The sequence below is a fragment of the Malaclemys terrapin genome, chromosome 6, assembly GCF_027887155.1.
Source record: "Malaclemys terrapin pileata isolate rMalTer1 chromosome 6, rMalTer1.hap1, whole genome shotgun sequence".
NCBI classification, from domain to species: Eukaryota; Metazoa; Chordata; order Testudines; family Emydidae; genus Malaclemys; species Malaclemys terrapin.
Window position 1 is genome coordinate 28,835,226 of NC_071510.1, and position 25,240 is coordinate 28,860,465.

The following is a 25,240-nucleotide window of genomic DNA, read 5'->3' on the forward strand; positions in this document are numbered from 1 at the left end:
GTGTCTACAGCTAGGCTCCCTAATCTATATTTGGTTTCTAAATAAAAGTGGCCTGATGTTCAGAAGAGCTTGAGCACACCATCTCCCTCTGACTTAAATGAAATCCATGGTGCTTAGCACATTTGGAAATCAGCCACATTATTTAGAAGTCTAAGTATTGATTTTAGGTGTCTAATTTTAGGAATTCAAGTTTCAAAATTTTTGCCTTAACTAACTTCACCCCCCCCCCCCCCCCCAAGGTAGTTATTTCTGGACAGGGTTGAGAGACACTGGCAGGAAAATGTGGGGAAACAGGAACTGCTACTGTGGGTGCAGTGTCTGTTCTTTACTTCAGTCTCCAGTAATGTTAATCTGACACCTATTGCAAATAAGTGTGCATGTGCATGTGGAACAAACAAATTACAAAGGAAATTGATTAAATTTTAAAGCTTCCAAATAGCTTTTGAAAAGAATTATAGTATCATATTTTGTATCTGATCATATTAAATACAAAAATATTATTTTCTTCTCTTTCCCCTTCCTTCAAATTAACACCTCTCCCCCTTAATTTTAACATTTTGTAAATAGCTTTTGTCCCCGTCCCCCCCACTAATCTGTCTTTCTTGATCCTTGTTCCTAAAGATCAGTTGTGCAGGACATACAGGTGTTAGCACAGCTGGTTTGCTGATGACAACTCTGTCCATATAGCTGTCTAGTGTGTCATCATTCATATTGTTCAGTGTCATTCTGACCTAGCCAAGCTAAAAATGGTACTCCAGCTCAAGAGGGATTTAAAAACCTTGACAAACTAAAGATAAGACATTGCAGAATGTCATATCCATGTGCTTAAGTGTTTTCAGTTTAGACTTATCTAAATAACCAATTCCAGAGCTTGACTGTCTCCATTCTTTTGGAAGTCTGAAGATTTTTGTGTAGTTTGCCTTAAGTAAGGAAATATCCTTGTGTGGAGGACTGTGAAATTAGTTAATGCGTTAGCCATTATTTTCTCCAGACATGGGTTCATTTCCAGCCCAAGGTCATTGAAATCTGTTCATAGGGGACATATTATAGTACACAGCCCACAACTACAGCATAGCTTTGGCACAATGGTTAGTGTTTGCTAAAGAGGGTCTGGATCAAATTAACATCTTATCCAACAGAGCATGGATTTTTTGTGGGGTAGTGTGCACTGTAATTCTAGTTAAGCACAGGATTGTACTCTTTCACTCTTTTCACTCTTTTAATCCGATGACTTTGCCTAGCTTTTAAAAAAATCCATTAGTTTTATATGAGCCATGTCTCATCACATAACTACTGTTTATCCAGCAGTTCATGTTGTTTAAATAACTTGTAAGATTTGCTTTAATATTGTATTGTGACTATATATGTGTTTGGAAGAGTAGTTTGTGCATGGCAATAACATGAAAAAGAGCCTCTTAATCGACATAATATACAGCAATTTTTAACACGTTTTCAGTTAAGAAGTTAATTATTGGTTTCAGATGTTGATTTGGAAATTATGGTGTTATTTTAACAGATATCAAAGATATCAAATTACTATAATTCTCCTCTGAGTATTGTCAGTGTGGCCCCTACTTCAGGGGATGTGCGTGCACCCTCTACGCCAAGTAAAAAATCTCCAGAAACCAGCCCCTCTTGGAGTTGTGTGCATACTCCTTCGTTTGGTGAGTGGTTATGTAAGGAACTGTGCACTCAGATACCATTGTGATAATAAATACTCAAATAACTGTAGCAGTGAGATCAGAAACATCTTCCTCTTTCTCCCTGTTGTGTGGCACCATTTTGTCAAGTTAGTATTTCTTGCATTTTAGTGTAGTTTGTTTGTTTGTTTTATTAGGCTCCGTTCCACTGTGTAGCTTGGCTGGCTCCATTCCCAACACCAATTCCAATCTGATTAGCTCCCTTTACCTGTTGTTTATCTTGTAGTTTTGTTTCAGTTCCCTGATGGTGGTCTTAAATTGACAAGATTTAAGAAGTGCAGGCCTGTCCTAGGCAGTTCCAGCCAGGGGCGGCTCTATGTATTTTGCTGCCCCAAGCACAGCAGTCAAGCGGCTTTCGGCGGCATGCCTGCGGGAGGTCCGCGGGTCCCGCACCTTCGGCGTACCCACCGCCGAAACCGTGGGACCGGTGGACCTCCTGCAGGCATGCCGCCGAAGGCTCCCTGACTGCCCTCACGGCAACTGGCGGGCCGCCCCCCGTGGCTTGCCGCCCCAGGCACACGCTTGCTGCGCTGGTGCCTGGAGCCACCCCTGGTCCCAGCTGATTGCCTCAGCACCAGCAGCTACCTTGTCAGCCTCTGCACGCAACGGCGTTGAGGGAAGTTGCTCAGATCTGTCATAAGGTCTGGTCTAAAATCTGCATTGAGGAAGCAAATGGAAAAGGGTGTTGCTGACTGTCTGGGCTTGGTAGATCTGAAGGCTGTATGGCATCAAGGGAAGAGGGAGCACAGCTGATGCAAATAATCTTTTTATTCTCATTCAAATGTGAAGACTTATAGTAGGCATGAATTCAGGGAGGAGTTTGGACCAAGATGAGTCTGGAAGTCTGTCTGTGCAGCAGCACTAAGGAGACTTAGAGCTGCTGAGGATTCGTGTCGTAGACAGTTCTATGCTTCCCACCCCAGTGGGGGGCTGGGGCATGGAAGGGACAGTGCTTGCCTAGCTGGTGAGCTTGCCCAGCAGCTCCTTGGAATTGTCTAACCACTGGCTCAAGTTAGAGCAGATCTGGAGCTGGTTTGGTCCCCAGCAGCAGTCCGAATTGGAAATGTTTGGAAAGGTGTCATAAAGCACATTTGGAACCTGTATAGATTCAAACAGAGGATTTTGTACAACCCTAATTAATTGTGTGTCTATGGGTGTTCTTTTTTCTCTCTCTTCTGTGCAGCTTCCTCACCCCTTGCAGCTTTGGCATCTTCTAGACGCAGATCACCCTTGAATGTGAGATTAATTTCTCAAGGTCAATCTTGCTGTTATCAGGGTTGAAGTGCAAAGTTCATTCTGAGGGCTCTCCTTGTCTTTATGTATAGACTATATTAGGGCATCATAGATATCTCCTATGCCATTGGGCTCAGCCTGCTGTGCTGCCAGATTTTACTTATGTATTCTTTGCCTGAACCTGATGGGGGTGAAAGGGGTAATTTTAAGTTGTTTGATGCCAAGTAATTTTGTGGTAAAAGTTACTTAAAATACTTAGTTTGGAGAAACAGGAAATGGTCGGCCAGCTCTTACTAACAGTGTCTTTTACTGCCAACATGGAATTATGGCTCCCACTGTTTGGTCACTGTTTAGGGTACTTTTACATGCCTTAGAGGACATCGTCATCAAGACCAAGCAAAAATAAACACAATTATTAACCCTGACTATTTTATTATTAAAGAAAGAAAAAGAAAACGCGAAACAACACAAATGATAAACTGATAACTTCTGTTACAATCTTCTGTATGTCTCTCTGCTTTTAACAGGGATTATACTCCTAAATGGGAACACCTCTGACGTGTGCTTTCCTCTTGTAAATTAAGACCTAAGTACAGTAACTTCTCACTTAAAGTCGTCCGGTTAACGTTGGTTCGTTGTTACGTTGCTGATCAATTAGAGACCATGCTTGTTTAAAGTTGTGCAATACTCGCTTATAATGTCATTTGGCAGCCACCTGCTTTGTCAACTGCTTGCAGAAAGAGCAGCCCGTTGCAGCTAGCTGGTGAGGGCTTGGAACCAGGGTGGACCGGCAGCCCCCCTATCAGGTCCCCTAAGTTCCCTGTGTGGCAGTTGCCGGCAGTTCACTGTCCCTCCCCCCACTGCCACGAGCTGCTCCTTCCCTCTGCCTTGGAGCTGCTTCCAGGAGCCTCCTGCTTGCTGTGCGGGATGGGGAAAGGGAGGCTAATGTCAGGGTGTCCCCCTCCCCCCTGCGTCTACCCCCCCATCTCTATAGAGCGGGGGGTGGGGAGGGATATGCCAAGGCTCAGGATGCAGGGAGCTTGCTGGTAGCAGCTGCTGTCTCAACTTGCTGATCTACTTAAAAAGGCAATGTACTTAGAGTGGGGTGGGTGTACTTAAAGGGGCAATGCACATCTTTCTCCCTCACACACATGGGTTTATGTCTCTATCTCTCTCTGCCATGCTGTCTCCCTTCCTCCATTTGTGCTGCCTTGTAGAGTGTGAGGCTACATTAACAACAATGTGTTAACCCTTGAGGGCTCAGCCGAGTGCTAGTTCATCATTTAGCAGTAAGGCATTCCCTGGGAAATATCCCACCCTCTTCCACCCTCTGACTTCATCACCTCAACCAAGCTTCTCAATCATCATTGCTATGTATAGAATTAAATTGTTTAAAACTTACACTGTGTGTGTGTGTGTGTGTGTATACACAGTCTTTTGTCTAGTGAAAAAGATTTCACTGATCCCTCCCTATTTACATTAATTCTTATGGGGAAATTGGATTCGCTTTACATCATTTTGCTTAAAGTTACATTTTTCAGGATCATAACTACAACATTAAGCAAGGAATTACTGTATATTGTTTCCCCAAATTATTGTGAATGCCAAAGATAACCTTCATATAATCTTAACTCTGTTCACCAATCCATGTACATTACAATATCCTCTTTAATTGCATGATCACTTGCTATTCCTCAAATAATAAATACGTATATTTTAGAACCTTAAGTGCATGCATAGAATCTTCTAGTACTGTGTGTATGCTAAATACACATTCCAGTCATTTATAAGCAAGACATGTGATTAGTAAGGCAATGGTTCCATACACAATACAGTATCCACAGTAAATGAAGTGGGCTTGTCCCGCACAATGTGCACGTTATTCAGTGCGGACTTTGGGAGATAGGGACATTCTTCGATGCAGCTAAATTGATTGCATGGTTGTGAATGCTGTGGTTAAGGTTGAGATGGGTTTTTTTAAATTTTAAATGTCACTTGCTATTTTAAAAAGTGTAAAGAAATATTTGTTAATTATATGTCATGTACAGAAGACATGATGTTGTGGTATAACTTCTTTCTTGGCACTCATTTGGAATGACCTGCACAACTCTCTCATTGCTTCCTAACTACTGAGTAACATGAGCATCTCACACTTGCACAGACCTTATTATGCTAAATACATGTTTACACTAGACCATATTATGATCTATACAATTAATTGAAAACAAAACAGAGAACAAAAAGTTTTAAAGCCCACTGGCATTACTTTCAAACATTGCAGGTGAATTTAGTACTTGTAAAAGGACCAGTTCTGCGGGCCTTATGCAGAGTAGCACTTACTCTTGTAAGACATTGTTGACAAATCAGGCCAAAAGTAAGGGACTAAAATCTCTAATTACCATATTTACTGAGTGGCACTAAAGCCCACAGATAGACAAGTGCACCTTAACCTTGACTTTAAACACCCTTGAACGTAGTCCTGTGTCTGTCTTGAGCAGGTATTGCTAGTTATATCAGATTGTGTGGTGGGGAGACAAATGTGTGATGTAGATAAATGGGAATTAGGATGCAGCCAAAACTATTTCCACTTGTGACCAGCACAATATTTTAACCTCTGTTTCTAGACATGAAAGATTAGTGCATTGAACTCTGTTTCATCTACACACCTAAACTAACTTTCAATGTCAAGTTATGTTCTTGGTATTCCCTTTGATCTTAATTCATCAGTTCTTTATTGATTTAAAATTGAGTGGGTATAGTATCCAATTTGTTAAAAAGTTAATCAGACTGTCATAAATCCTTACGTTCCACTGATTCAAAATGTTTTCATAGTCTGTTATTTTCATGGAGCTTTACGGATCCATTAAGTTTTAGCCCATTTTCCGGCACCATTAAAAAAAAAAAAATCCTGGATCCTACAAAACTACACATGTACTTAACTTACCCACTCTACCAATGGGACTCTTCACAGTACAGAAAGTTAAGCATGTCTGTAAGTCTTTGCAGGAGCCACATTTATGACTCTGTTTTTTCGGAACCAGAAACCTATCCAAAGTTCCTGCAGCAATCTAGCATAGGTGCATATGAGTATTTTTGCTTTTGAGGTCTCCCCCTCTAAATTCCTTTCCTTGTATAGGATGGTGAAAGCAGTTTTGCACACTGTTAGTCATTGTAATACATCTATTTGTGTGGACTTTTTTTTTTTTTAAAGGACTCAGTCCTACAGTTCTTTCTCAGGCAAAACCTCTGTACTTGTGTTTTCACTTACAGTTCCAAGTCAACTGTGATATATTTGATACTTTTGCTGTGAAAGAGTCTGTACAAAAATAAATTATATACTATTTGCTTTTTCTCTGCTGCAATCTGTGAGTAAAAATATCTTCATTGTTTTGTACAATTTTGTATCAGCACAACACTTTATTCCACAACGTTTGTTTTTTCTTAACTTAAAGTTTCACTTTGCAAACATTCTATTAACTTCCTCATGGCAATAAAAAACTCTACCTCCTCCTGAGTACAGATCTATCATTCTAGCACTCAAAAAAAGTCTTCAAGGTTTAGAAAACAGTTTTTACTTTCAATTTAAAATCTTGAAAGGGAAGTCAGTGGGAATTCGAGATAAATGCATAAAATTTTAGCTGTGTGGATCCTTCTACAGAATTGGGGCCATAATGACTTGTCACACGTTGATTGGGTGGTCAATTGAAAGACTGTGCTGACTTTATGGTGAAGCAGCGTAAGGATGTTTGCACAGTATGTGGCCTGTAAATAAATAAAAGACTTCAGTTTTCTGCATTTCAATTAAACCTTGACAAATACAATATATACGACTCTTGACTTCTCAAAAGGAAAGCTCTAAATATCTTATCTAAGCAAAGTGTCCAAGTGGTTTGAAAATAAGATACATCCTTTTATATCTAAAAGATTTAAAAAATTATGAAATATTTCAATTGGGAATCTTGGTATCAGGAGTCATACATTTAAGGAACTAATGCGTTCCTTTCTGATGTTGTGGTGTTAATGATTTACATTTACTACATTTAAAAAAATGACTTGTTTTATTGTCCAGTGAGTGTCAGGCCCCAGTAGTGAAACATAGAGCCTGACACTAATAGGGTTAAAAGGATCTCCGCTATGTGTACTATGCTGTGCGTTATACCTACATTGCTTATACATTGTTTCCCCCCGCCCTCTTCCCCCAGTATTAGCAATCTGCTTTTGTACTTTGACATCAGGGATTTCCCTAGTGAATTTTGTCACAGAAAAAAGAGAATCATCAATATCGCAGTTAAACTTGACTTTCAAAGCTAATAGTATCTCATTTGGGGGCTCAAATTTAATAAATTTTCTTTGATTCTGGGTGAGTTTTTAAACATCAAACAATGAATTGGCCAGGGTGCAGTAAAATATTTAGATCTATTGACTATGGTTCAGAAGGGTAGAAGGCAAAACACTGGTGGTTTGATGTTGATAAATTCTTAGTACCTTAATCCACATTAATGTTTTCTTTTATCTGTGTGCATATCGGCAACTAAAAGAGCCTGAAAAGTTGATATATATAAACTATAAAAATTTAAATCAAATATATGTTTAAAATAAGGTGTTTGTGTTATATTAAGCACGGTTAATGTCTGAACAGCATTACACATTCTGACAGAAGACCCTGGAGAATATATTTGTTCCACAGGACTGTATATCCTGAACCTAGTACACTATGTGTGAAAAAACGTATAGCCTATACTGTTATTAAAATTGCATTATAGTGCATATGTTTGGCAGCCACAGGTATTGACAGGAATTCTTTAGGTCAGCCTGGGAAATGTAGAGTTCCCTATTCCTATAGATGATAGCAGAGAATGAAAAAATAACGTATTTGTAGTCCCGTGTATCTATAAAATTACACAAACACACTTGTTTAATCACAGTAGATTTCAATTGTTGTGACGCTACATGGAGTACGTTCTGCAGTATAATCAATAGCATTTTAAAAAGTAGAAGCAGTTAAAAGGAGACAAATGCCATCTAGAATTTTAAAACAGTTGGAATATATTTTCATTTAGGATTGATTGGATATTTTAGAAAGGTTTGGCTCTAAGTAAGAGAAGTGGCCCAAATTTATATTTGTAAATAGTGTTGGTAAATGGTATGTTCTGTCATTTTATTATTCCCTTCTAAAACTATTCATTGACAATAAAAGTCAATAATGATCTTTGCCATGGTAGCTAACCTTATGTAACAGATAGAATGTATATCATATTAGTATATAATATAATTAAATTCAGTTTAATTACTGGAATTTTATTTTGCAAGATCCAAAAATAGTGCAAGATTAGGAAAAGGGCAAATTGATAATTACCTTTTGTATCAAATAAAAATGGAAAAATTGGGTGTGTACAGTTTTTACATGTGTTCTATGTGTAATATATCAAGTATGGTATATAGTACACACAAATAGACACTTACAAAATATAATTATACTTTTAGTATGTGGGGAAAAGCTGATTTTAGTTAATAGTGAAAGTATTTCATATTAATGTGACACAGTAACATGTTTGGATATTTAAAGGGGAAAATATTCATCATATTTATATAGCTGAGATGTATTTTTATCATTTTCATGGCATATAAGTTTGTATAATGTATTAAAAGCAGTTTTTTGCTTAGCCAGCAGATGGCAGTGTGATACCAACTGCATATGGTTACATTTGTCAACATAAGTAGGACTCTTTCACATATATATTTTTTGGGGGGGATGGTTGGTTATTTTGTTTAATTTTTACCTTTCACAATCCTTAAAAAAATCAAACTATGTAGGCTTTGTACAAATGCTACTGGTTTCCTTTTCCTTGTTTAGAAGGTGTACAGCTAAGTTAGCTAATACTAATATTTATTAGTTTCTTTATGTGAATCTGCCGTAAGAAATCTAACAGGCTGTGCAATTAACAGAAGAAAAAAATCCTGCTACGGGTAGATTTTTATTTTTGTTTTAGGAAGGATTTTAAATGTTGTTCTGGGGCTCAATTAAATTTGTACTATTGAACCCCTCTACGATGTGAATATGATCTCTACACAGCAGTCAAAACTCATTTATCATCTCTTTCTTATGTGTTGTTGCACAGTACTTTATTAATAGTTGATGATTGTTGGATGGAAAGTGTAATTACTGCCTACAATTTTTGTTTTCTTTTGTGTTAGGTGTTTTAGGAGGGATGGCTCTGTAAAATTTGTCCACCAGTTGGAGTGAAGCCCTCAGTGACTCTTCTTCCCTTCTCATTTCAGTCCAGAGGAGGATGCTTTTTCTTCTTAGCATTCTCTCCCAGCACTCTGAATTAGAGATTTATTTGCAACGAAAAATCAATTAGTCCTAAATTTATTCATGGATTTCAGGTCCAGCGATCAATGCAAGTCCACTCAGTGGGCTCAAGGGGACCCAGTTCATCCCAGTTAATGTGTCTGAAGGGGAATTACCATTGATGCTGGGTTTTTTTCCCTTTAGGTCAGAGATCAGATCTCGCTGTCACGGACTGCGGCAACCAGGAATGACTTCACCCTGCAGCTACCCAAACTGCACCTGGAGACCTTTGCAATGGAAGGGCTGAAGGGCGGGCCAGAGGTTGTAGCATTTCAGGTTAGAGTCTAAATAACCTTTTTTTTTGCAACTGAGACATAGAGAGAAACAAAACTGCTTTAAGTGGAGAGAATAAAAGCTTCAAAAATGTTGTAGTCAACAGCTAAAAAGAAAAACAAACTAATGTCCTTACATATCTTTGAATGATATAATTCAGAGACTGTTAGGAGCTTTTAATATTGGAGATGAAATATTAAATAAATGGAAAAAAACAATTGCCACAGAAAAAGATGTAAAATGTTATATTTGATTGAAAAGTGATGTTGGGAAAAGCTGCTTTCCTATTTAATTTAACCTGAACATGACAGAAGAATAAAGAAAAAATGTTTCCCTGCTTCTTATAACTGTTTAAGATTTTTTTTCTTTAAAAATTAACAGAGATTACTGGAGATTTAAACTGTCAAAGAATCAACATTTTTAGAGCAATACTAATTTAAGTAGAATTGCAGTTTAGAATAATCAAGCACAGAAAATATTTTGTTCTTGTAATCCCTGGTTTTAAAGACTGGCACGTTTCCATGTCTACAGAGTATTAATTCATTGGAGGGGAACAGTGGAGGAAAAATTGGTTTGAACTAAAGAAGGACCCCACATTCAACTCTAAAAAATGGACTCTGTGTGTGTTTTAGCTTGTTATGTCTATTTATGCACACATTATCCCTTACCCTTTTTATAGCCATTCAAAATGACTTCATTCTTGTGCCACAGTATTGCTAAGGGCAGAACATTTTTTGGTTTTGATTCAGAGAATGGAGAAGACAGTGAATAAATATTTCTTTCACTGTGCTCTTGGTATGTACGGAAAACTGAAGTGTGTTAACTTGTGTGCAAATTGTAGGAATTTTCACTTCATATGTCGCACAGTGGATGTATGCTTCCATTTTATTCATTTTTAAAACATAGTGAACTGGGTATTCCGTAAATGGTATGCTACTGAAATGTGTGGGTTTGCACACCTAATCACATACATTCAGGAACCACAGAATTAAAGTTGAACACTCATTCTAATATCTGTCCTCTTGCACACATGCATTATGATATGATGCAGTTTTTAATCATGCAAAATATATAATATACAATATTTTTTGAATAATACAATGCAATATGATCCACTTAGGTTTCTTTACAAAGTTAAATTCAAATTGATATGTATTTACTCATTGGAAGGAGGTGGGGAGAGGATAGAGCTGTAGAATAACCTCTCCCTAACTCAGTGGTGGTCATTCTTATTCACTCCTGTGGCTAAGAGTGAGATTCCAGAGGTAATGTGTCCTAGAAGAGAAAGCCACGTAAAAACAAAACAGCAAGGCTGCTGCCTTTCTAAAGCTGCTTCCTCATGGCTCTCTAATCTGGTAGCCTGGTGTGAGGCCACCTGTCTTTTCCTTTTCCATCCCGTGGCCCTGGTAATGTTGCAGAAGCTCTTGCAAGACAGCCTGTCCCTTCGTCCTCTTTAGGGGATGAGGATGGATAGGAATGTAAGAAACTGTATTTCAGGACTTCACTGAGTGCCAGGGAACTGGACTAGTGCACAACATGGTTGAGTTCCCTGAGTGGCTAACTAGTGGTGTGATTTCACTCATGTACATTGCTTCTGCCCTTGACAGCAGCAGTAGCATCTGGTTACTTTGCATATAGGTAAACAGCAGACGTGGTCTACAGTTTATTTAAGCATGAATTTCCGAGGATTTTCTTTGTTGCTGTGTTTATTCTGAAACAACTACTTATAGCAGTACTTGAATAGAGGAATATTATCAATTATATTTTCCAAATATTTACTTTATTTAAGAATTTCCTTTTTTATGTTGGGTGCCTGTTTAGCTTAGTTTTAATTTCATCACATGGAGTAAATGTATGCAAAATGTGCATCTAAGGACCCTGTCCTACGGTCTTAAGTTATGAAGTATCTTTACTCATGCAAGTAGTCCTATATGGTATTAAAATCAATGGGATTATTTGCATGATTGGTCCCTATCACTATTATAAATCTATTTTACATTGTATTATTAGGTAAATGTCATGCAATTGTGTAACTAAAGCATGCATTATATGCAAATGTTAAAAATGAGCATTCAGCCTCCACTCTAAATGAATTGGGTTTTGTGCGTTTAATTTCTTGCACAGAATTCTTTCATTTTCTTTTAAATTCAAAACAGGAAAAAAACAGAAGTGTGTGACAGGTATAGCTGTAGCCATTGGAATCCGTGAATACTGACCCCTGTTATGTGATGGGGAACTAAATTTTTTTAAATCTGATCTATATCAAGTGACTGGGATCCATAAATAAAGTTCATCCCCTAGCCAGCACTCCATTGTATTGCCCCTGTATTGCATGTTTTGAAAAGAAAACAAAATCTTTGCAATAAAGTAGCAAATGCGTCTACCTGAATCCCTCCCTCTGTAAGGGAACCTGACAGAGAGCTAGGGGAGTTGATCATAGTGCTTCCAAATTTCCCTGAAAGCAAGTGGTATTGCAGAGGAATCGGAGAGGCTGAAATCCTCCATGCTTGATGTATGTGGTGGGCCCAGAGGCATTAGAGATCTATAATGCATTCCAGTGGGAGTATGAAAGAACTGCAAATGCTAGACAAAGTCATTCAGAAATTTCAAGAATACTGTGCACATATGAACGTCACTTGGAAAAGGTACATTTTCTTGACAAGAAATCAACTGCCAGGTTAGCCACTCAAGCATTATGTTACATGCCTACATAGTAAAGCTAAGTTGCTTGAATTTGAACAGCTAACTGATGAATTAATTAGAAACCTAGTTATTTCTGGCATAACTGATAACTAAGTCCAAACCAGAAGAAATTTCTTGGAAGAAAATGGACTGAACTTGCAAAGAACAGTGGATATTTACAGGGCTAATGAAAATCTGTGTTTCCCAATGGAAAGTGTTGTTAAAGTGTGTGAGAACTGAAGCGCGTCTAATCAAAAATGCATACCATGGCGTAAAGACAAAATTCATGGGTAAACAAACCGCAGCGACCAAAGGGCCCGTGTTCCTCAACCCGAGACTACATGAAATGCTTAATGAATTGCAAAAATACATATTAAATGTGCAAGCTTAACAAGGAGCTTCTTAAATTTGACGTGCTTTCTAAAATACCCCAAACAAGGGAAAATAAGATGATACATTAAGGGGAGTCTGCAGTAATTATGGCCACCCATTTCTCGAACAAAACTTGGCAAGCTGAAACAAGAATGACAATATGAACCCATCATTACAACAGCTCGAGAGAGAGATTCAAGATGGGTGGTCAGTGGAAAAAGCCCAGTTACTTCTGCAGCCATGGAAGATAAGAAGAGATCCAAATGTGAAACTTGCAATGAATACAGGAAACAAGATGCAAAAGACCCATTAAAACAACGTGATAGCCCTAGCCAAGACTTTACCAAGGTCTATTTGAATTAAACTGGAAAGAGAATCTTTTGCTAGGGCCTACTACTCACTTTTTTTTTTTAATTGAGCTGTCGCACTACACATCAAGTAGCAATGTAATAACCTATCATAAATCACAGTTTCCTGAGTTAATAACACACATTGGCCCGCAATGAAAAGTGACTCGTTTCACCAGTTCTCTATGAGGTATCACATCAAGCATACCATGTGCAGGTGTTAATATGCAGAACCAGTACTAAGAGCATGGCCTTGATTTTAGAAAATCCAAACCATCCTTGTCACATCAAAGGTATACATGTATAGCGTTGTCTCAACACGTCTCACAATACTTCTTTATGATCATGAGTTCAGAAACTCACATGCAGAAGGACAAAGCCAATATCAAACAAACCAAAGTCAGTTATTCCGGACATAGTTAGAAAAGAGCTGTATGCCAAAAAGGTAGCACAGGAGAAATACAACAAGAAGTCAAACATTTCCTCCCACTCACAATTGGGATAAGTATTAGATCCCAAATAGAAAGTGTGTGACAACTTGCCAAATTAATAGCTTGCCACTTAGAGGTTATATGTCCTAGCCACCCTTAGAGATTGGCCCTACCAGAGGAATACAATACATTTAAACAAAACCAAGGAAGATTGTGGCTCTGTTTATTGAGAACATCCTGAGTGCTAATCACACTGTTCCTATGCAGACCAAGGTAAAACATGTTCACCCAGTCACCGACAACAAACATGGATTGCAGTTGTCAGATCCCCATTAACTGCTGAAAACTCCACTGCAGAAGAAACTAGTGGTATATGATCATGTGGTTAGACAGCCATTGAGGTTCAGAGAATGGTAGTTGCTGACAGATGTGCAATTAGAGACAGACTAATCCTCTCATCTGTCAGGGGATCTATGTTGACCTCCATCTTAGAAGTCAGCATGTGCATGTCTTTGTAATTAGTTCTATTAATTTGTGGCTGTTGTTTTTATTTGGTATTATATTTTATTTGCATTTTTTTTTCTTAAAGAGAAGTCATTGGCCACTGAAGTCAGATACTGCTGTCTGTCATGTCATAGTGGCCGGAGTTTTTTGTAACCCTACCTCATGCTAAGTGATTAGATCTAGGAAAAACCTTTCAATCTCTTATCATGACTCCTATGTATAGCCCTTTTATTACAAGGAGAGTAAAAATATTAGACAGAAAGAGAAATGGAGAAAATATGGCACTTGCATGAATGCTCCCATATAGACATATGCAGTCTGTGTCTACTGTGTGGTGTGACTAAGCTTGAATGATTGTGTGTGGTGTGTGCGCACAGGTCAGTTGGAGTGTGGTTATCTAGGTGTATCATCTGTGTCTGAATTGGAGGCTCTGAATTTCTGGGCTTTACGTGGGGTTTGAATGAGTACATGAATGTTTCACTGTGTGTGAGAAAAGATATGGTATGTAAGGATGAGACAGGCTTCTATGAGAGGATGAAGTATATATTTCAGTGTGTCTTAGTTTAAATATAGAGCTTGTGTGTGTACAGATGAGTGGATTCTTCTTTGATTCATTATTGAACCATTCCCTGTATGGTATTGGAGGATACTGCTGCTTCATGTGCTACCTTTCAAATGAGACATAAAACTGACCCTGAACAGCTCCGAGCATTAAAATCCCATTGCGTTTTTCACAGAAATTAGTGTTGTTAGCTTTGGTGCCCTGAGTAAACTTAAATTTGGATATCTATATTCTGCATAACTAAGTTTCCCCCATACATTTCTTAAACTGTGTGTAGTGTTGGTATATGCTGCTAAGTGTTTACTGTGTTCCATTTGAAAGGTTATCATGGGTTTCATGTTCTGCATATGTGTGTTTTAGGATGTGTGCTTGCCCTCTTTCTCTTTAGCTTTCCCTCCATCCTCATACCGATCTAAGTGTGTGTGCGTGCATGCTTTGGATATTTGGATATTTAGATATACAATATATAATTTATATACATTTTATAGTTTCCAAAGTACTATGAAGTTCTTTGGAATGAAAAGTGCTGTATAAACACAATGTGGTATTATAGTTATTAGTATTAGTAGTAGTAATATAGTTGAGTACTGTCATCTATTCTCAATGATAGAGTATAGTCATTACAAATTTATAAGGAAATTATGTCCTTCCATTTATTTTATGTAAATTATGCATCCATGTATGATGTAGTCATGTAGTTATCATACTGTACTGTAGGCAGAAGTAAAACCCTTTTTTCTAATCAATCGGGCAAACATAAATGTAGTTTAAATGTCGAAATGTTGTCTTTATTTTCACTTTCCTGTTTTCCTCAATAGAGTTAGATTCATTTCTGAATAAATTAGAAGCTAAGAGATTTTACATAAAAATTAGGCTTATTGTATTTATCAAACAATAAAAACATTGTTTTCTTTCACACATTTATGTTTAGTTGCTGATGATGTTGTGGTCAAACATTTAGTTGCTGATGAAGTTGTGGTCAAACTGAAACAAGCAAATGATTTCAAAGTAAACACTGAGTCTTCATTCCTCCAATCATCCTGCTGTGCCAAGTCATTGTAGTATATATAGTACTGGAAATCACACCCTGGATGAGCTAAGGGTACAGTAGTAGTTTGAGCTCCAAATCTCTTGCCTTTGTAAATTTGTTTTTTAGATTTTTATTTTTATTTATTTATTTATTTTTGTTCTTAGTAACATTTGAAGCACGGAGAAGGCTGTTTTTAGGTGATCCCTTGTACACATATGCTCTCCTCTTTATTTTACTTGCTCCACTCTCAACCTAGCATTGCAGTGACCACACATTTGTCAAGAATGGCTGAGTGCAGCTCCCTTGAGAATCTGTGACTGGATTGAACTGCTCCATTGGGGGCATGGTGATCCTTCAAACAACATGAAGCATTCCCTTCTGGAGTACTGCATGTTGTCTCAACAGCATTCCTGCCCCAAAAATGTAGGATGAGCTCAAAACCTGAACTCTCATCACCCATTATGCAGCATATAGTGCTGCTGCTGGACTGAGTGCTTTTTAATATATCTTTTGAAGAGAAGAACAATTCTTTATAATAATAATTTGCCCTTCCACCTTGAACTGAATTTGTTCATAACTAAGTAAATATATTAATCTTCATTAAACTGGAATAACATTTCCTCAAGATGCTGAATTCCCCATGTGAACCTGACCTGTTGCAAATTTAAATTTACCAAAAATACACATTGGTGCAGGGTTACAGAAACAATATTGACCTGTTCTATAAAAATCTGGATGAACAGCAAGAAGACCTTTACTGGATTTTATCAGAATTACTTGCCTCGTTCTATTCCAAGCATCCAACTTTGGATCTAACCTCCCATATTACTTACTTTTTCCGGTTTGCTCCCACAAACTGCCATGAGTTTGAAAATTTTGGCTTACATATCTTGTCCAAGGTTATATGGCAAGTCTGTAGCAGTTCTGGAAATAGAGCCTGTGATAGAACGCACATGTGTTTTGCACTGTCCAACCCTCTCCTGGACAGTCCTGATATATTGGGTCTGTTGCCCCTCTAAGGCAAGGGCATCAACATACAACAGTCTGCTACCTTAAGTGAAGTTACCCAAACAATTCACAGCACTGGATTAGTTTTAATTAAAGAATAAAACACGCTTACTTAACTATAAAGAGAGATTTTAAGCAAGTACATTGAAGACATTCAAGTCAGAAATTGTTACAAGAGAAATAAAGATAAAAAGCTTTCTAAACTTAAAAATCTAGATTTGGTTCAAGGTGAAATTCTTACCACCTCCTTCCAGCAACAGGGTTCACCAAATTTCAGGTTAGGATCTGATCCCAAAGTCCCCAGGCTGTTTCTTCTGTCATCTTAGGTGGAAAAGAGAGATGGATAAGGAGAGATAACTGGGGGTGTTTTTGCCCCTCACTTTTATATAGTTCAGTTACCCTTTGAAATGCATTTTCCTGAGGGTTACCCATAGTTAAAATTCATTCACAGTAAAGAAGGCTGGTGGTGAAAGAAGTTCCTGCTATTTCTTCTCACCTCTGTTTGTTGAAAGGCAGATTTTCCTTGTCTCCTGTCTTCCCCTCTTGCTGCCTGAGGATCCTGTTATAATTTACATGTAAATTGAGATAAACACGCATTCCTTTGTTTCAGACCTACTTGACTAGTTCTGCCTAATTGGGGTTACCTGGGTTTGAACATGTGCCACCAACATCATTCGAGACGGAAGTCTTAATTGTACATATAATGTTGCTACATACATGCAGCCCTGGTATTATTGACCAGCACGGTATTAGTTTTCAAATGATACCTTACAAGGCATATTTTATACAAAGATTATTACAATAATGTGTAGGGTATGAATATTCTTTAAATATAGTAATCCCTGCAAGTCCAGTTTTCAGAATGGAGAGAGGTAAATAGTGGTGTCCCCCAGGAGTCTGTACTGGAACCAGTCCTATTCAACATATTCATAAATGATCTGGAAAAATGGGTAAACAGTGGGGTGGCGAAATTTACAGATGATACAAAACTACTCAAGATAGTTAAATCTCAAGCAGACTGCGAAGAGCTACAAAAGGATTGCACAAAACTGGGTGACTGGCCAACAAAATGGCAGGTGAAATTCAGTGTTGATAAATGCAAAGTAATGCACGTTGGAAAACATAATCACAACTACACATATAAAATGATGGGGTCTAAATTAGCTGTTACCACTCAAGAAAGAGATCTTGGAGTCATTGTGGATAGTTCTCTGAAAACGTCCACTCAATGTGCAGCAGCAGTCAAAAAAGCAAACCGAATGTTGGGCATCATTAAGAAAGGGGTATATCATATTGCCTCTATATAAATCCATGGTACGCCCACGTCTTGAATACTGCGTGCAGATGTGGTCGCCCCATCTCTAAAAAGATCTGTTGGAATTGGAAAAAGTTCAGAAAAGGGGAACAAAATTGATTAGGGGTATGGAACAGCTTCCATATGAGGAGAGATTAATCAGAGTGGGGCTTTTCAGCTTGGAAAAGACAACTAAGGTGGGATATGATAGAGGTCTATAAAATTATGACTGATGTAAAGAAAGTAAATAAGGAAGTGTTATTTACTTCTCCACATAACACACAAACTAGGGGTCACCAAATGAAATTAATAGGCAGCAGGTTTAAAACAAAAGGAAGGTTTTTTTATCACACAACGCATAGTCAACCTCTGGAACTCCTTGTGAGAGAATGTTGTGAAGGCCAAGACTATAACAGGACTCAAAAACTAAATAGATACGTTCATGGAGGATAGGTCCATCAGTGGATATTAGTCCGGATGGGCAGGGATGGTGTCCCTAGCCTCTGTTTGCCAGAAGCTGGGTGATAGGGGATTGATTGCTTGATGATTACCTGTTCTGTTCATTCCCTCTGGGGCACTTGGCATTGGCCACTTTCAGAAGATAGGATATTGGGCTAGATGGACCTTTGGTCTGACTCAGTATACCTGTTCTTAAGTTGTTATAGCTGGTTGTGTAGTTATACTTCTGAAATGCTCTGACCTGGGTAGAAAGTAAAGATTCTTCTTTGAGTGTTGGTCTCTGTGTGTTTTCCACACATAGGTACGCATGTGCTCCACACACCTGAGACTGCAGATTTCTAGCAAATAGTGTCCATTGGTCTGTAGCTGCACATTTGCCCTCTGTGTGCTCTGAATGGAGGATACAGGCGGTGGCACAGACCAATGCCTCTCCAATTCCTTCTTATTGATATATGGCCTGAGTCAGAATCCTCTCTGTCCATAGCTACCTCCATGTTTCTTCGTCTTCAGAACCTGGAAATATAATTGTTCATAGTTTTTAGTGTAGTTAGTTAGAATTTTAGTGTCATAATATAATAAGTATAGCTTAATTTCTCTCTATCTTGGGGAGCCTCTACCCAAAGATTATACCCAGATTCCCAGGGTTTAAGAACTCTATCTCCTGCCTCTGCTTTTTCTCCATGAGTGAAGAAAATCAGTGCTACTTTGATTGCCTTGGAGAGGTTCACATATCCGCTAAGTACAGCATCTGCCGTTCCTTCCCTCCTTGTACCCATGAGGGACAAGAGCTCACATTGAGGAAATGTCTCATAGCCTTCTCAGATCCAGGCCAGGAAGACCCCCCTGTACATCAGCCTCAGGCAATGAGCAGCACCCCTCCGAGAATGAGCTCAGGAGCTGAGGCCACAGCTTCTAAGCCCAAGGAATCATTAACTAAGGCTTTTCATGAGAATAAGTGGCACTCTCACAAATGCAAGGACACATCTCTCCTTCTATGTCTGCCTTTAAAAAAAGGGATCCCTCCCCGATTCCATCCAAGTCAGGTGAGTCCTCGTGCATGGATCCTAAGAATTTAGGTCTGCTACCTGAACATGAGACTAAGACACAAAGGAGAAAGAATCCACCAGTACCTATTAAGGTTCTTGTTCACAAGCCAAAGGATGTGCACCCACTGACGCCACGTAAGAACTGCAGGCTAGACTCTTCTGTGGTATGGAACCACCCCCAGAAGGATCCACCATGACCACGGATCCGCCGGATCCATGGGTCCAGACCACTGGAACACCTCACACTCTGGGATGAACTGAAACCTAAACCACCTCCCCAGAGGATATCTTCAGCCATCCCAACCCTCAATGTCCTCTCCTTTCATGACCAGCCTTCCTGAGGGACACAGAATCATAGAATATTAGGGTTGGAAGAGACCTCAGGAGGTCATCTAGTCCAATTCCCTGCTCAAAGCAGGACCAACACCAACTAAATCATCCCAGCCAGGGCTTTGTCAAGCTGCCTTAAAAACCTCTAAGGATGGAGATTCCACCACCTCCCTAGGTAACCCATTACAGTGCTTCACCACCCTCCTAGTGAAATAGTGCATGGGATTCTTTCTTCCTAAGTGCAGGACTCAGATTTCTTTTGGCCCAATCCTCCAATTTTTCTAGATCACTCTGGACCCGGACCCTATCCCTACCCCTACCCTCCAGAGTATCTACCTCTTCCCCGCAGCTTAGTGTCATCTGCGAACTTGCTGAGGGTGCAATTCATCCAGATCATTAATAAAGATGTTGAACAAAACCGATCCCTGGGGCACTCCACTTGATACTCAACTAGACATTGAGCCATTGATCACTACCTGTTGAGCCTGACATTCTAGCCAACTTTCTATCCACCTTATAGTCCATTCATCCAATCCATACTTCTTTCACTTGCTGCAAGAATACTGTGGGAGACCGTATCAAAAGCTTTGCTAAAGTCAAGATATATCACATCCATCACTTTTCCCATATCCACAGAGCCAGTTATCTCATCATAGAAGGCAATCAGGTTGGTCAGGCATGACTTGCCCTTGGTGAATCCATGTTGACTGTTCCTGATCACCTTCCTCTCCTCCGAGTGCTTCAAAATGGATTCCTTGAGAGCCTGCTCCATGATTTTGCTGGGTACTGAAGTGAGGCTGACTGGTCTGTAGTTCCCCGGGTTCTCTTTCTTCCCTTTTTTTTTTTAAGATATGGGCACTATATTTGCCTTTTTCCAATTGTCTGGGACCTCCCCCGATCGCCACGAATTTTCAAAGATAATGGCCAATGGCTCTGCAATCACATCAGCCAACTCCCTTGGTCCCCTTGGATGTGTTAGAGCTGGACCCAGGGACTTGTGCATGTCCAGCTTGTCTAATTAGTTCTTAACCTGTTCTTTTACTACGGAGGGCTGCTCACCTCCTCCCCATACTGTGTTGCCCAGTGCAGTAGTCTGGGAGCTGACCTTGTCTGTGAAGACCGAGGCAAAAAAAGCATTGAGTACTTCAGCTTTTTCCACATATGTCACTATGTTGCCTCCCCCATTCAGTAAGGGTCCCACACTTTCCCTGACCACCTTCTTGTTGCTAACATACCTGTAGAAACCCTCTTGTTACCCTTCACATCCCTTGATAGCTGCAACTCCAATTGGCACTGGAGAAAGAAACCACCTTAAGGAGATAGGGATGTCCTCTCCTATTCATAATCCAGAGCACGTGTGGTCCCTGTCTGTATTCCACTAACTGCCCTCCTCCATCTCTGCTTCAGCTCTTTCTGATTCACGATAAGATGAGGAACTGGAGAGCGTTGGTCTGCACTTCCCCTTATGCCCTTGCTTTGGAGCACAAGGAGGGCAGTGGTGGAGGTGAGGACCAATTGGCACTACTTGCTAGAAATCTCTGGTCTCAGGTGCCTGGAGCACGTGTACTCACATGTGGAATACAGATAGGGACCGTGAATCTTAAAGAACCTCCAGTTACAGATGTTCATACTTATTTCAGGGATTTATTAAAATGGTAATAAGTAATCCTTTTTCGGTTATGATTTATTTTATAAACTGGTAATGAGAGATTCTTGCATATGGCATATGTTGAGCTACCTTCCAACCTCTTGACTGGCACATCATTGGCAATAGATCTTAATATTCTTTTAATTTTTAAGTGGTATTTTTGTGAGGATAGCTATAGAAGCTGTTGTTTGATAGATATCTTCCTTCCTTTGTCTTCCTGACTCCCTTTCACCTGTTTGCTCACCCTTTCTGCCATTTCCCTCCACTCCTCACACCCCAAATAAATAAATATTGGAATACAGTTAACAAAAGAACTGGCACTTGCAAGCTGTATGTCCATCATCCTGCCAATCACTCTGCTTGTATAGCATACTCCCCCGCCCTTAACCCATTTTTTTTGTCATTTTAGCTTGTAAGCCCTTTGGGGGTAACACTGTGTAGCACCAATCCTGTTTAGGGTTTAGTCATAGTCCATAAAATACCAAAGAAAAAAATCCACACTTTTTCAGCCATATATTTTTGGAGGGTCAAGGAAATCAGAGTGAGCATAGAAGGGGTTGCTGCCTCTTTGGCTCATCAAGTCATCAGTTTCTGGAAAGATAATATCAATCACAATGGGGAATTACGTTCTGTCCTTGCATTGTGCAAAGAAAGGAGAGGGGAGTGGACCCTGCCCTCATGTTTTAGTTTTTGATTTCTTGTGATGACTTTCAGATTTAATTAGTTTGGCTCCTGCTTGCAGTTCTGCTTTCTTCTTGTAGTTTTCAGCTTGTTGCCAACCAGGATATATGCTGAGGAGCCAGCAGGAAGTATCAGTATTATTTCATAGTAATTATTCCTTTGGTAAGATGAGACGTGCAGTGTTAGATTGAGCTTTTCATATATGCCATTGATACAAGAGGAAAACGTTTGGTGGTAGGAAACAGTGTAAGAGGGTTTCTTGGCACCACCTGTGTTAGTAGTCTCCTTTTTCAGTTGAAGAAATCGTTTCCCTCTAAGGGCCGGTCTACATTACTGCTTAAGTCAATGTAACTTACGCCGCTCAGTGATGTGAAAAAGACACAGCCCCGAGCAAAGTAAGTTACATCGACCTAAGCGCTGTCCACACTAGTGCTCTGTCGTCAGGAGATGCTTTCCTGCCGACATAGCTTCTGCCTCTCGCAGATGTGAAATAATTACAGCGACGGGAAAGCGCTCTTCCGTCGGCATAGCTTGTCTTTACCAGAAGTGCTACAGCAGCACAGCTGTGCCAAGGTAGCCCTTGAGTGTAGACTTGCCATAACTAGACAGGGAATATGTGTAGTATCTTTTGGAAAGAACTTGTTTTATCAATTCTTTCCCCTGCCCTAGCTTGAGTGTACTGTAATCTTTTTCCTATTGTTTGATATTGCTGTACGCAGCATATAATACCATTTTGTGGATGAGTCCATTCAGGAGATTAGATATTATGCTATTGAGGGCCATATGAGTACCTAAATAAATGGATAGACTCATGAATAACACAGTATAAAGTGAAAGGTCAGAGAAGTTGAAGCTCTGATGTCTGCTTTGTGGTTCTGGTTCTTTTAATTTCAAAACAAAGCAAAAAAGGTAGAAGAATGTTGAGAGTGTGAATCTGTTGAATAGCAGAGAAAAATTGTACTGGGCTTTATCATACTGTGATTGAAGTCTGAGAGTATTCCCAGTGACTTCATTGGGAGCAGGAGCAGGCCCCATTCAATTTTTAGCTAGTTGATTAGTAGTCAACTTAAAGTCTATCCAAATCTTGAATCTTTTGTTTTTAATTTAACAGCCTACTATTTCATCATTATAAACAAACCTGATTTATCTTTGCTTATCCTTATTGATAATTTGAAAGTAATGAGAATTTATGCAGTTTTACACTATATTACGGCTAAGATTTTGTAACAGAATTGATGGGCTTTTTGGTCAAAGGCAACATTTGATGGGCTGTTTAGGTAAAGGCCTGGAAAAGGAAGGGTTATCTACAACTTGAGCGAGTTTATTATGGCTTAGTGATTTGCTGATTGATTTAGTTTGCTGTCAGTTAAGGCTCTCTTAATGTCAGTTTTCTTTGCATAATACCTTGAAATAAAGACTGATGAAGTTTCTCAGATTGATGCCGCTTACATAAACTGACCCCGATTTGCCCTGTTCTGCATGACAATTTAAGTGACAGCAGTTAGAGGAAATATAGCAATGAATATGCAACTTAAGGATTAAGGAAAACTCAAGTAAACCTTTCAGAATGTAAAACTAGGCATAAAAATGAAGCTGTTCTGTTAATTCCACAGTTGTCTTGTGTTTAAGAAATAGAATGATGTTGTGTCCCAAGTGGCGTACTGATGAAGTGAAATTGAAAGAGAAAAGTTTAGGAAGGATTAAAAATTAAATGATATACTTTTGAGTTATACTACATTTTCTCTTATCTTTATCCTATTTGAAAGTACAGTTCTAGAGTGTATGTTTTGTAAATATGTGAATTTCAGATGCATGAAGTCTTACAATTTGAAATGCATCTGTTCTCTTTTTGTACTCCCGTATTGCATGTGTAACTTAAACTGTTGTCTTGGTTATTGGGTGACACATACCAGGGTATAATCCAGACCAGTGGGGGGCTGTCACCTCTCCCCTGTAACCTGGGATGCTCTGTAATGCCTTGTTGTTGTAGCCTCCAACCTGGACTGCTCACAACCAGCCACCAGCATTCAGGTCTCTTCCAGATGTGTTTGTGTGTAACTGCAATCTGCCAGTTACACCCTGGCTCTCACTAGCCTTGGTTATACTGCAGGGTGATCCCAACCCACTCCATATTTCCCCCCCAAAATGTTTCCTGTATTGCACAGCCATTTCCTGGACTGTCCAAATATATTAAGACCATTATTCCTTTAAATGAATAATATACACTAGTTTGTTATCCTAAATAGTGTTACCCAGCTAACTTAACTTAAACACACTGGATTAGATAAAACAATAAAACAAGTTTATTAGCTACAGAGAGATTCTAAGCGAGTACAAACAATAAGGCATAAAAGTCAGAGATGGTTACAAGAAAAATAAATATAAAATGCTTCCTGGTACCTAACTTAACTATATTAGAATCCAGCGAAGTTTCTCACCACATGCTTCTAACAGCATTACTGATCAAACTCTTCAGGTCAGGACCTTCTCTGGCCCACCAGAGTCCAACAGCTGTTTCCTTTGTCTTCTCAAGTGCAGCAAATGAGGGCAGCCAAAGGACAGAAAGGGGTGTCTTGGGGTGTTTGCCCCTTCTTTTTATAGTTTCGGTTCCTCACTGAAAAGCATTTCCAGCTAAGAACCAAGAGACAAGGGGTCTAGTGCAGGAAGGAGAGCTTATGTTGTTTCTTTGCTAAGACGCTGATCTCTTTGTCCCTGCCTCCCTTTCTTGCCAAAGAATGGTCATTTGATATGACTGTTTACTGCTTAAATGTAAATCAAGGCACCAGGGCCGGCTCCAGGCACCAGTGCAGGAAGCAGGTGCTTGGGGCGGCCAATGGAGAGGGGCTCTTCGTACGGCTTTTCGGCAGCAATTGGGCAGCGGGTCCCTCAGTCCGTCTCAAAGGGAAGGACCTGCCGCCGAAGTACTGCCAATCGCCGCTTTTTTATGGCGGATTTTTTATTTTATTTTATTGGCTGCTTGGGGCAGCAAAAACGTTGGAGCCGGTCCTGCAAGGCACACACATTACTTTTAGGACAGACCTGCTGATTTCTGCCTGAGCAGGGCTGTGGGTTTGGAACACATGTTGTTAACATCATACAGGGGAATCTTATAACTTCACATATAATGTTGCTACCTATATTTCACCATAACAATACTGACCTGTAAGTTATGAGTTTTTAAATGATACCTTGCAAGGCATACCTTGTACAAAGATTATTACAATAGTGTATAGGGTGTAAACTCAGGATTGCATGTGTATGTTTAACCTGTTTTGGTTACTGGGTTAC

The 25,240-nt window shown here is 39.4% G+C and overlaps 1 protein-coding gene across 2 annotated transcripts in view; it reads left to right on the forward strand.

Annotated features, from left to right (window-relative positions):
• The window catches only part of CCDC171 (coiled-coil domain containing 171), a 214,721-nt gene that overhangs the window by 147,838 nt on the left and 41,643 nt on the right, over positions 1-25,240 (forward strand). For both annotated transcript variants that reach the window (XM_054032983.1, XM_054032984.1), the window contains one exon: positions 9,430-9,561. In XM_054032983.1, the coding sequence (XP_053888958.1) occupies positions 9,430-9,561 (132 nt within the window). The remainder of the gene's footprint in view (positions 1-9,429; positions 9,562-25,240) is intronic.